General features: G+C 35.0%; 1 protein-coding gene across 6 annotated transcripts in view; it reads left to right on the top strand.

Moving 5' to 3' along the window:
- The window catches only part of CEP192 (centrosomal protein 192), a 130,823-nt gene that overhangs the window by 58,210 nt on the left and 59,461 nt on the right, over window positions 1-13,152 (top strand). For all 6 annotated transcript variants that reach the window (XM_042961352.1, XM_007085886.3, XM_042961350.1 and 3 more), the window contains 3 exons: window positions 1,155-1,273; window positions 7,241-8,063; window positions 8,158-8,284. In XM_042961352.1, the coding sequence (XP_042817286.1) occupies window positions 1,155-1,273; window positions 7,241-8,063; window positions 8,158-8,284 (1,069 nt within the window). The remainder of the gene's footprint in view (window positions 1-1,154; window positions 1,274-7,240; window positions 8,064-8,157; window positions 8,285-13,152) is intronic.

The following is a 13,152-nucleotide window of genomic DNA, read 5'->3' as shown; positions in this document are numbered from 1 at the left end:
TGGGCTAGTTAAATTGGCCTATTAAACTACTGAGTTAAAAAAAAAAAATGGGGGCGCCTGGGTGGCGCAGTCGGTTAAGCGTCCGACTTCAGCCAGGTCACGATCTCACGGTCCGTGAGTTCGAGCCCCGCGTCAGGCTCTGGGCTGATGGCTCGGAGCCTGGAGCCTGTTTCCGATTCTGTGTCTCCCTCTCTCTTTGCCCCTCCCCCGTTCATGCTCTGTCTCTCTCTGTCCCAAAAATAAAAAAACGTTGAAAAAAAAAAAAAAAAGAAAGAAAAAAAAATGAACTACTTAGTTAATGAACTGTAGCTATCATATTCAGGTAGACTTTTGGTTAAAAAGCTGTTTGAGATTTGGGGGTGCTTGGATGGCTCTGTCAGTTAAGTGTCTGACTTCAGCTCAGGTCATGATCTCACGGTTCCTGGGTTCTGGCCACATGTCGGGCTCTGTACCAACAGCTCAGAGCTTGGAGCCTGCTTTGGATTCTGTGTCTCCCTCTCTGCCCCTACCCCACTCACACTCTGTCTCTATCTCCCTCTCTCTCTCTCAAAAATAAATAAACATTAAAAAATTTTTTTTAAAAAGCTATTTGAGATTTGGACTATGATAGTCTCTAAGTATGATTAATATCCATGATATATATTTAAAATCAGACTTTCTTGGTTAACATACAATTATCGAACAGCTACTTTTTGCTAGGGTGGTGCCTGGTGCTAACATCATATAAAATTGTACAAAATACGCTCCAGTCCTTAAAGAGCCTGTCTTCCAATAGAGGAGTTGGGATAAAGAGGCTGTATATATAATTAGTTGATTTTCTATTATTGTAAGGAATACTCATTTTTAAATTCAGCTTATTATATATTTGTGAAATGTTTAATTAATTGAAATATTAATTGAGTTTGTCAGTATTTGCAAAGGAGAGATTGAAATCCACGATCTTCAAAGTTTAAAGTTGGCAGAAGCAAATGAACAATGCCCTGGTCCTTTGTCTTAGCGACTATACATTTAAACAGTTTTTGTGAAGATGACTGATGTTGAGGTACAAAGACTTCTTCCTTGGCGGTTAATCATGTTGAGTGGTCCTTATCCCACAGATTATTTTTGTGAGATAGTATATAGATGTAAGTTGAATTATTGTGTATTTTCTACAGGAGACCTAAAAGCACAGCTAAGTGAAGAATCAGTTACACTTCAGGCTGAAGAACTGGAGAGTATTTCACAAGTGGATGAAAGTGATGTGACATTAATGGCCAGTAACAGCAAAATAGAGGTATCTTAAGCATTCCATGGAGGAAAACTAAAACCACATTGTCATAGTTCTTGTGTAAGATCAACATAAGGTCACATGAGAAAAATACATGCAGTACAACATGGTTGGGGTTTTTTGGATTCAGTTTTATTATAAATGTCCTTTGATGTTTAATAGCATTTTAATCAATGTATAATAAATATACATGCTACATACCTACATACCTACTAAACATAATAAACATACATAAATTTGTTTATAAAGCAAACTGAGAGTCAATGAGTTATCACAATTTACACACCTTTGTACATTCCAGATCAAAAAAAAGAACATTGCTAGTAGCCCAGAAACCATTTTTATGCCCCTTCTGAATGCTACTCCTCTTATCTTGACTCTAACACTGTATTAATTTTGCCTGTTTTTGAACTTTATGTACAAGAAATCATATAGCATGTATTCTTTTTCTTTGATTTTTTTTTTTCACTTGTGTTTGCTAGATGCAACTATGTTGTTAAGTATTAATAGAAGCTTATTTTCATTACTATATAGTATTCAGTTGCTATGTTCATTAGACATGTCAGACATTTGGGGTCTATCTTATGTCAATATGATACTGTTAAAATACTGTGGCTTTATAAGTTTTGGATAAGTCCTCTCTTCTCTTACTTTTCTTTTAAAAGTATTTTGGCTGTTGGCCCTTTGCATTTCCATATATATTTTAAAATCAGATTGTCACCTTCAGTAGACCAACCAACCAGCAACACTATTGGACTTTTAATTATGGTTGTGTTTTATCTTAGAACAGTCCAATTTACATCTTTATAATACTAAATCTTCTAATTCATGAAAATTATATATTGTTCCACTTAGGTTTTAATTTTTCTCTGTATTTTATGACTTGTGTGTGTGTGTGTGCGCAGAGATTTTTGCACATCTTTTGTTAAATTTCTTGCTAACTTATTGAAATAATATTTTTTTTGAAACAAACAATATTTTAATATTATCTTTCTTTTTTTTTTTTTAATATATGAAATTTATTGTCAAATTGGTTTCCATACAACACCCAGTGCTCATCCCAAAAGGTGCCCTCCTCAATACCCATCCCCCACCCTCCCCTCCCTCCCACCCCCCATCAACCCTCAGTTTGTTCTCAGTTTTTAACAGTCTCTTATGCTTTGGCTCTCTTCCACTCTAACCTCTTTTTTTTTTTTTTTTTCCTTCCCCTCCCCCATGGGTTTCTGTTAAGTTTCTCAGGATCCACATAAGAGTGAAACCATATGGTATCTGTCTTTCTCTGTATGGCTTATTTTAATATTATCTTTCTTAACTCCATTCTTCCTTTTTGTAGCTAAACAGAAATACATGTTATGTGTATATATATAATTTTTTTTCTATGTATGCAGTTTTATCATCTAAGAATAACAACAGTTTTGTTCCTTTCTGGTTTTGATACCTTCATTTCTTTGACTAGCTAACCTGACTACACCTCAAAATTGTGTTGAAGAAAGTGCTGATGTTGGGGTTTCCTGACAGGGTGGGAAAGCTCTTCAGTATTTTATTTGTAAATTGGAAATGTGCTGTAGGGTCTTTTTTTTTTTTTTTTATCATTGATTTTTAAAATTCCCTTCTAATATTTGTCTCCTAGTTTGTTTTTAACTTGTAAAGAGGTTGAATCTTGTCAAATGCTTTTTTGTATCTATCAAGGTAAACATAAGCTTTTTTTTTTTCTGGTAATGTGGTGAATTACATTAAATAGTTTTTTAATATTATACCGTTCTTCTACACTTGGAATAAACTTTACTTGGGTTATGATCCACTGTCTTTTTTATAGATCACTTGGATTTGGTTGGCTAATGGTCTATTTAGAATTTTGCATCTGTGAGAGAATGCCTTTTTGGTTTTGGTATCAAGGTTTTGATGGTCTCATTTTTTCTCTTTTTCCAGAAGAGTGTAAGATTGATGCTATTAGATTTTGGTAGAATACATTGGTGAGATCCTCTGAGTCTGGAGTTTTCATTAATACTTTTTAATTGCTGATTCAATTTCTTTAATAGTTATAAGACTATTCTGATGTTTAAAACTTGTGTCCATTTCTGGGTGCATGGGTGGCTCGAGTTGGTTAAACGTCCAATTCTTTGTTTCAGCTCAGGTCATGATCTCACAGTTTGTGGGTTTGAGCCCTGCTTCGGGCTCCACTATGACAGCTGCTTGGGATTTTTCTCTCCCTCTCTCTGCTCCTCCCTGTTCTCATTCTCTCTCTCTCTCAAAATAAATAAACCTAAGAAAATTGTGTCCATTTTAATAAAATTTAGTTTCCTAGGAATTTTAACCTTTCATCTAAACTTGAGAGGCACCTGGGTGGCTCAGTCAGTTAAGCGTCCGACTATTGGTTTCAGCTCAGGTCACGATCTCACATTTCTTGAGTTCGAGCCCCACATTGGGCTCCATGCTGATAGTGCTGAATCTGCTTGGGATTCTCTCTCTGTCTCTCTCTCTGCCCCTCCCCTGCTGTCTCTCTCTGTGTCTCTCTCAAAATGAATAAATTAAAAAAAATTTTTTTAAATTAAATAAATAAACTTGAAAATATATCACTCCATAATATCCTCTTGTGATTGTTTAATACGTTAGGTTCTTAAGTGATGTCTTCTTTGTTATATATTGGTTCTTTTGCCTCTCTCTTTTTTCCCTTAGTAATTCTTACCAGATATTTCTTGATTTTATTAACTCACTAATTTTATTCTCTTTCTGTTCATAGTTTTTGGTCTTTGTTTCCTTCCTCATATTCTCTGTGGATTTAATTTGTTGTTTTTTTAACTTCTGGAAATGAATACTTAGCCTAATTTTTCTGCTTTTCCTACATAAACATCTGATGATCTAAATTTCCCTGAAAGCTGGGATTTTGTTGCATCCCATTCTATTTTTTTATCACGTTTTGATATGTCATACTGTCTTTATTAGTCCGTTTAATGTATTTTCTAATTTCTCTGGTCCATTGGTTTTTTCAAGTGTATCGCTTAGTTTCCAAACATTTGAGGATTTTCCTAATTTTAAAATATTGATTATAGGCCTGGTTGTACAGTAGTCAGAGAAATTTGGGTTTTAGTCCTTTGAAATTTATTGAGACATGTTCAATTTTTGAAAATACTTTCTATGCACATGACAGGAATGCCTGTGGTGTGATCTTTGGTTGCTCTCTTCTGTATATTTTATTTAGGTGAAATTTACAAAATCATGGTGATCAAATGTATCCTTAAAATTATTGTGCTTGTTCTTTCAGTTACTTAGATATTATAAAATCTCACCCTATTATTATGGATTTGTCTGTTATTCATTATGAATCTGGCAGTATTTGCTTGACAAATTTCGAGGCTATGTTTTTAGGTATGTACAAATTAGAATTGTTTCTGGTGAATCGAACCTTCTGTCATTGTGCATGACTGCCTTTGTCTTTAGTTATGCATTATGCTTTAAGCCTAATCTGATATTAATATAGGTAATACCAGCTTTCTTTCTTTAGTGTTTAATTATTTAGTGTTTGCATATTATATCTTTTTTATTTTGCTTTTTAACCTTCTATATCTTCATATTTTAGATGTGTCTCTTAAAAGTACATAGAATTGGGTTTTATTTTTCAACCAGTTTCACAATCATTCTTTCTTTCTTACATTTAATGGAATTACCAATATATAGGCATTTAATTCTGGTCTTTTTATTCACTTTCATTCTTTTTTTTGGTATATTCTTGTGGATTTTTTAGAAGTATTTTTTTATATTACTCCAGTTTCCTCCCTTTATTAAGTTGGTGATTGTATATTCTTTTCCTGTTATTTTAGTAATTACCTAAGAAATTATAACCTGTTTTCTTTGATTACTAATGTTTAATAAAAATTGAAATTTGTTCTTTTTCTTACCTCTTAGTTAACAGGACCAAAAAACACTGTTTATTCCACTTCAGTCTTACAAGTTACTATTGTTTTATATTTTAAATCTCTATATAAACCCGATAAGCCATTTGATGAAGGTTGTGGTGACTGCTATTATATATAAAACCAATATGCATCTCTGACTTTCCATCTGAGATTTTATTTTGCTTGAAGAATATCCTTATAATTTCTTTTAATAAGGGTCTACTGGTAATGGATTCTGTTTTTATCTCTAAAAAATATCTTTATTTCACCTTTATTCTTAAAGCATATTTTTGTTTAGTATAGACTTCTATGTTAAAACCAACTTTTAGCAATTTGAATATATTATTTCACATTTCATTCTTATTGCTAACTTTATTAAAGATAATATATCTTACCTCTGCCTTCTTTAAACATTTTTATCTTTGGTTTTTAATCTGTTTTGCTGGGATGTGCTTAGATACCTTTTGTTTTATCCTGTTTGGGGTTTGTAGGCCTTCTTGAATCTTGGGTTATTGACTTTCATAAGTTTTAGAAAATTTGCAGCCAGTTTATCTTCAAATAAACTTTTTGTTCTATTTCTCTCCTTTTTCTTTTGAGAGTTCAGGTACAGGTATGTTAGACTTTCTCAGAGTATCCCTTTTTCCTGTTCTCTCTGTTCTATTGTGTATTTTCTGTTACTTTCTCTTTTATGGTTCATTCTGAATATTTTTTCAGACTTCTAAGTCTCATTCTTTTTTCACTTAAGTCCAAGTTGTTGTTAAATCTATCTACTGGGTTCTTAATTTGTTATTGTATTTTTCAACTATATAATCTAATGTGTATTTAGTTCTTTATAATTTCTAGTCCTCTGTGTTCTCAATATTGTCTTTTATTTCCTTAAGTATAATTTTAGATCTTATGTTTTAGATTTAGATGTGTTTTAGATTCTGATAACTCCATTTTCTGTATATCCCCCATGGGTCTGTGTCTCTGGGATTTGGGTCACTTTATCTTGGAACATCATGTGTCATTCATTGATGGAGGGGTGTATTTTTACAGGAAAAGTTATTGAAATAATTTGAGGCCATGGGAGTTATAATCTTCTAGACAGGGTTTATGTTTGCTTCTGACATGAATGAGGAATGCTAGCAATCTCAGATCATTTTAGTCTAGTTACTGAGATTGAACTGATTGGAGCCTGGCCCTCAGTCCTTATGAGAACCAGTCTAATTTTGGTTTCCCTTTTCTCTAGGGTGTAGTCATTTGTGGTCTCATACTAAAGCATGGATGTTTTACAGGGCTACACCCTCCCCCTCATTATTGGTCGACAGTGAACTCTTTTTATACCCTCACCACCATAAGAATAGCTTTGCTGAGCTGCTTCTTAAAGTCGTGTCCACAGCCTTTTCTTGAAACAGTAGATCCCCATAGGGAAGAGCGTCCTCATTACTGGCTTCACCTCTCTGGGATTGTTGCTTCTTTTGGATTCTGACCCCATCGTTTTTGTTTCTTTTTTAGCTCTCCAGTGCCTTCTAAGAGAAGCTTCTGGATATGCTCTCCAGTTCTAATTGTTCTCAGCCAGAGTTGGTTTCCATCATTTAGTCTGCTATTATTGGAGATAGAAGTCTTAACTTGCATTTTTGTATTAAATACATCTGTGTTTTTTGCTGTTAGTTCCATTTCCATTGTTTGCCCATGGTTCCTATTTGTGTCTTCTTAATAAGCAATTCCAATGGTTGAATGAAATTGCCAAGAATTATGCTTGGAATCACAATGGCTCAGTGATTTCTCAATCTCAGTATCTTAATTTTTTTGTTTTAAATTACTGTCTGGTTCAGTTTTAACATCTTTTTAGCATCTCTTTAACTCCTGAAGATTTTTTTTTTTTTTTTTGGACAATTGATAATCTAATTTTGTGGGTAAACCAGGACTCCGTAAGTAAAGTTGATAGTAGCTGTCTTTTTAAGTTACGGTATTAATTGGTATTACCATTAATTTCTTGTTGCTATTAAATCTTATGTAATGTCTAAAGATTAAATTAATATGTACATGTTCATGGAAAGGAGGTAAATTTATCTGATGTGAATTTTCTCATTTCTAGGACACTTCCTTCATGAGTAGCAAACCCCAAAGATACAAAAGCAAGCCACCTACTGGTGGTGATTCTGTACTTAGGATAAGCACCATTGCTTCAGCCATTGCAGATGCATCAGTGAGTACTGATCCTTCCCAACTTGCTGCCATGATCAAGGCACTTTCAAATAAAACCAGAGAGAAGACTTTACAGGAAGACGATAAACAAAAGGACTATTCCATTGTGTCTCAGTTTGTGCCTAATGATACAGAAAAAAGTAATGGATCCAGCATGTTTGATATGGAGAAATACCTTAAAAAAACAGAAGTTAGTAGGTGTGAAGGTGGGCTGGAAAACTTTTCAAGAGCTGGTGTGTCTGATATTTGGGATTTATCTTTACCAAAAGAACAGACTACACAAGATATCCATACAGTGGACTTAGATGCTGCTAATATAAGGGAACCAGAAAAAAATACAGCATGTACTTTTTATGGTGAAAATGGAGAGCACAAGAATCAAGAATCATTTAGAGCAAGCTCTCCAAATTCAATTCTTACAAATAGAAAAGAGAGTGAAAGTGCAATAGTTGATGTGAAGACATACCCTATTGATAACAAATTACCAGATATTGGCAATCACAAAACAGCCACCTCAGTATGCACTCCAATACCTAATAATTATTCCTTAGTAAAGAACCCCAGAGTAGCATCCGTTTGGATGTCAGAAGAGTGTGAAGAAATACAAAATAATAGAGAAAATCAGAGCCAAAATGAGTATCTTAGTGAAGGAAGCAACAGTGAAAAGCATGTGACTTTTGGAAAACATTCCATAATTGCGCCTAAAAATGTTGGTAAGTGTCGAAGTAATTGGTCACATTTCCAAAATTGCACACAAGTGGTGTATTTTGTTGTTGTTCTCATTGGAAAATAACACCTTTCTGGTAGATTTGAAAAATCACTCTCCTGAGCATGGTGAACACAGCTCAGAGGACGACCAGGAAAGCTTCAGACCTTCCTCCTCTCCACTGAGTCATTCTTCTCCTAGTGAAATATCTGGAACAAGTTTATCAGGGTAGGTGCTTACCTTTTGTTTTTCTTTTTCTTTAATAAAAATTTATGTTCAGTATAAGAAAATTAGAAAAAGTGTGAAGAAGAAAAATAATCATTTATAGGTTCATTTCTCAGAGGTAAGTATTGTAAATACTTGTGAATTTGTTTCAAGCCATTTTTCTGTGTAAATTCTTATTCACTTATTATGATGATTCTTTGTATATTTAAGAGGAAATTAGTATGGATTGGATTAGGAATGGATTATTTGATGGCTCTGGTGGATAGTGGTAGATACTACAACATTTTACTGTGTTTTGCCAGTTAATTGTATTGTTTGTTTGCCATTTTAATGATACAGAGATGAACAACCTTGCCCTTGATTTTTTTTTTTTTCTGTGTTTTGACTGATTTCTTAAGGATAGATCTCTAGAAGAGAAATTACCAGGTCAGGAAATTATTAGTGAATTATTTTCTGAATAGGTCTTAAAGACTTGCATTCTCACCATCAGTCATGGTAAGAGTATCCATTTCACTGTTTTCTTATCAGCATTAAAAATTTTTTTTTTTTAGTGTTTATTCATTTTTTGATAGACAGAGCACGAGTGGGGGAGGGGTAGAGAGAGAGGGAGACACAGAATCCAAAGCAAGCTCCAGGCTCTGAACTGTCAGCACAGAACCTGAGTGGGGCTCGAACTCACAGACCGTGAGATCAAGACCTCAGCTGAAGTCAGACGCGCAACCAACTGAGCCACCCAGGTGCCCCTTATTATCTGCATTAAATAGCTTAAAGTTTTGGATATTTTTTTTTTATCTTGTAGTGTTAATTTGATTTTTTAATACTAATGAGATTGGCAAATAATTTTTCAAGGGTTAGAAGAAGAATCATAGTATTTCATAGGTTTTAACTCAAGCCAATTTAACTATCAAGTTTTAAGAACATTTTGAAATGTAATTTTTTTAGGGGTGCCTGGGTGGCTCAGTTGGGTAAGCATCCAACTTTGGCTCAGGTCACGATCTCACAATTCATGGGTTCGAGCCCTGCATCTAGGCTCTGTACTGACAGGTCAGAGCCTGGAACCTGCTTCGGATTTTGTGTCTCCTTCTCTCTTTGCCCTCCCCTCTGCCGCCCCCACTTGTGCTCTGTCTGTCTGTCTGTCTGTCTCTCTCAAAACAAATAAACATTTAAAAAAATTTTTTTTAATAAATAAAATGCAATTTTTTTAAAGTGCCATAATTTGCATTATATACATATATAAGTATATGTGTATGTATAATTTTTGAAGAATGTAAATTTACTGCTTTGTGAAATGTATGTATATGTAGTTATGTGTAGATGCACTCCTGCGCCTCTGTATATTTCCCTTCATTACTGTGTTCCTTGTCTGCCTAGTTCCCCAATGCCTTCACCAGGGAGCTGCTGTTATTAGTTTCTTAGGTATCTAGAGTTTCTTTATGCATTCATAACCAAATATGAATATATATTCTTGTTGGCATCACTTTTTATACTCAATATAGGGTCCTTTACACACTCCTCAATGTTTTGCTATACAAGGTTACTTTTGTTATACAAGCCTCGTCTGTATTATAGTCATTTTGTTCATGTGAAATAGATACATGTGAAATAGATATATGTAGGATACATGCCCATAAATGAGATTATTGAATCAAAGAGTATTTGCATTCATGTTCATATTTAAATTAGTACAACCACTCCATAGAGATTGTATTGCTTTAATTTTCCCACCAACAGTTTGAGAGCCTGTTTTCCCACAGCCTCATCAGCAGAATGTTTATAAAACTTTTTGATGGTTGATATTTTGATAGGTGAAAAAAACAGTGTTTCAACATGACTTTAATTCATATGTTTTAGGAGTGATGGTGAGCATCTTTTCCTCTACATATGTGTTTCCATGAATAGATACTTTGTAGATACAAAGTATCTGATAGATACTGTAGATACAAAGTATCTCTTCATGTTTGTTGCTCATTTTTCTGATGATTTTTAGTCTTTTTTGTCTCCAATTGTAGGGGCCTTTGATGGTCCCTCCAATTAGGGGCCCTGTATTAGGGAGATGAATAGCCCTTTGTGATATTAGTTATAGTTCCTAGTCTTAAGAAGTTTTTTATTTCAGGGTGCTTGGGTGGCTCAGGTGGTTAAGCCTCTGACTCTTGGTTTCGGTTCAGGTCATGATCTCACAGTTCATGGGTTCGAGCCCCACATCAGGCTCTGTGCTGACAGCAAGGAGCCTGCTTGGGATTCTCTCTCTCCCTCTCTTTCTGGCCCTCCCACACTCATGCTAAAAAAAAAAAAAAAAAAAAAAAAATACTTTTTTAAAAAAGAAGGTTTTTTTTGTTTTGTTTTGTTTTTTTTACTTTGCTTGCATTTTCTGCCATATAGTAAGTTTACTATTAAATTTATACATTTTGCCTTTTATGGCTTTATGAAAGATCTTTTATATGTTTCTCTATGGAAGGATGTTAATAAACAGCAATTGAAAGATGTTAATAAACAGAAAAACTTGCCTAAACAGTAAAATTATAAAAATTTTCAATATTTAAAAAAATTTTTTTGAGTGTTTATTTACTTAGAGAGAGAGCAAGTAGGGCAGGAACAGAGAGAGGGAGACACAGAATCCGAAGCAGGCTCTGAGCTGTCAGCACAGAGACTGACATGGAGCTCGAACTCACGAGCCCTGAGATCATGACCTGAACCAAAGTTGGACACTCAGCTGACTGAGCCTCCCAGGCACCCCAGAAATTTTCAATATTTTGGAACAGGTTGAAATTGTATCTAATTTCAAAGTTAACTATTAAGTGTTTCTCTAACTGCCATTGAAGTTTTGCATACTCATCTGTAACAGTATGGGTAAGCTAGAGCTTAATATCAGTGGAGGGCTTAATAATTTCCAGTTTCAGTTATTCATATATAAGTTCATCTTGCAATACTTTTTCATATACACAGCCACCTCTTATTTAATGGTTCACGTTTACAAAACATTAGAAGTCTCCAGCCCAACCATATTTGAAGGTCATCTGGCCCTGACTTGTCATGATTGATGTCATCCACCGATTTTTCTCCTACATCTCCTCCCTGATATTTGTAAAGTTATCGAGTATTTATCTTCGTATCATTAAATACGCTCTGCTTCTGACACTTGTTTTAACGGCTTTTAAATGATGTTCTTTGAGTTCCAGCTGTGTTAGTTTCCCATAGCTGCCATAACAGTGTCACCAACTGGGTGGTTTAACACAACACAAAGGTATTGTCTCATACTCTGTAGATGGGAATTTCAGGGCCATGTTGTCTCTGAAGCTTTTGGGGGAGGGGGGTGCTTGGCTGGCTCAGCTGGTATAGCGTACAACTCTTCTTATTTTTAGTTTTATTTTAAAAAAAATTTTTTTAATGTTTATTTATTGTTGACACAATGTGAGAGACAGGGAGGGGGGTGCTTGGCTGGCTCAGCTGGTGTAGTGTGCAACTCTTTATTTTGTTTTATTAAAAAAAAATTTTTTTAATGTTTATTTTTGAGACCATGTGAGAGAGTGCAAGCAGCAGAGGGGCAGACAGAGGGAGAAACAGAATCTGAAGTGGGTTCCAGGCTCTGAGCTGTCAGCCCAGAGCCTGATGTGGGGCTTGAACTCACAAACCGTGAGATCATGACCTGAGCCGAAGACGGACGCTTAACCAGCTGAGCCACTCAGGCACTCCATATAGTGTGCAACTCTTGATCTCGGGCTTGTGAATTCCAGCCCCACATTGGGTGTAGAGATTACTTAAAAATAAAGAAGTCCTTAAACTGAGGCTTTTAGGGGAGGATCCTTCCTTACCTCTTCCAGCTTAGGGTAGTCCTGGGTATCCACTGGCTTGTAGATGAATTACTCTAATCTCTGCCTCTGTATTCACATGGCTGTCTTGTGTCTTTTTGTCCAGAGTTCTCTCTTAGAAGGACACCATTCACATTGGATTGAGGGCCCAGCCTACTCCACTATAACCTTATTTTAATTACTTACATCTGTAGTGCCCCCATTTCCAACCAAGGTCACATTCTGAAGTACTGGGTGTTAAGACTTTAACATACATTTTTTGGGGAAACAGCTCAACCCATAATAGTGTTTGTGACCAATGAGACAATTAGAGAATTTATTCTCATGTTCTTTCCCTTTCCACTTTTTTCTTTTTAGGTACGTAGTTTCTCTGTTGGCATTTCATTTACATTTTGATTCATCACTGTATCCTACACTTGTTTAGTTTTTATTCTGTATTTAAATATATTCATTTTTAGCCATTGGGTGTTTCCTCTCTTGACTGAAGTATGTTCTGTGGTAATTTGCTCAGAGGACGGAGGGAACAATACTCCCTAGGCTCTTTTATGTTCCATAGTTAAACCTGTGTCTTTTGTAATGGAAGCATGGTGTGGCTCTATTTAAAATCTTTGGCTTATGCTTTCCTCCTTAAGATTTTTGTAGGGATTGCTTTACTGTCGCTGTAGAATGTAGGAGGGAAATCTGAGTCATCCCAATTCTTTCTGTCTCAGAATTGACTTGATCTTTTTGTAAGCTTATGCCAAAGATGCCTTATCTTTCAAGTCTAGTTTAATTTTAGTAGGCTCTATCTCTATGTTGACTCTTCGTGGTTACTTTGTCCCATCACACGGTATACCATTCAGTATGTGGATTCAAGCATTTAAGGAAGGGAAAATTTTTTTGAATTACTTGTTAAAGTACGATCCTGCTCCATCACCTTACTGCCCCCAGGGCTCTAGAGATTCCTGTGTGGGATCTATTTTGCTTGACATCTGCATTTATTTTCTCTTTAATCATTTGTTTAAGAACTTACTATTTTGGAAAAATTATAGATCCACAGGAGGTTACAAAGATACTGTAGAGGGA

Source organism: Panthera tigris, chromosome D3 (genome assembly GCF_018350195.1).
Source record: "Panthera tigris isolate Pti1 chromosome D3, P.tigris_Pti1_mat1.1, whole genome shotgun sequence".
In the NCBI taxonomy this organism is placed as follows: domain Eukaryota; kingdom Metazoa; phylum Chordata; class Mammalia; order Carnivora; family Felidae; genus Panthera; species Panthera tigris.
This window is presented reverse-complemented; position numbering and strand designations above follow the sequence as displayed.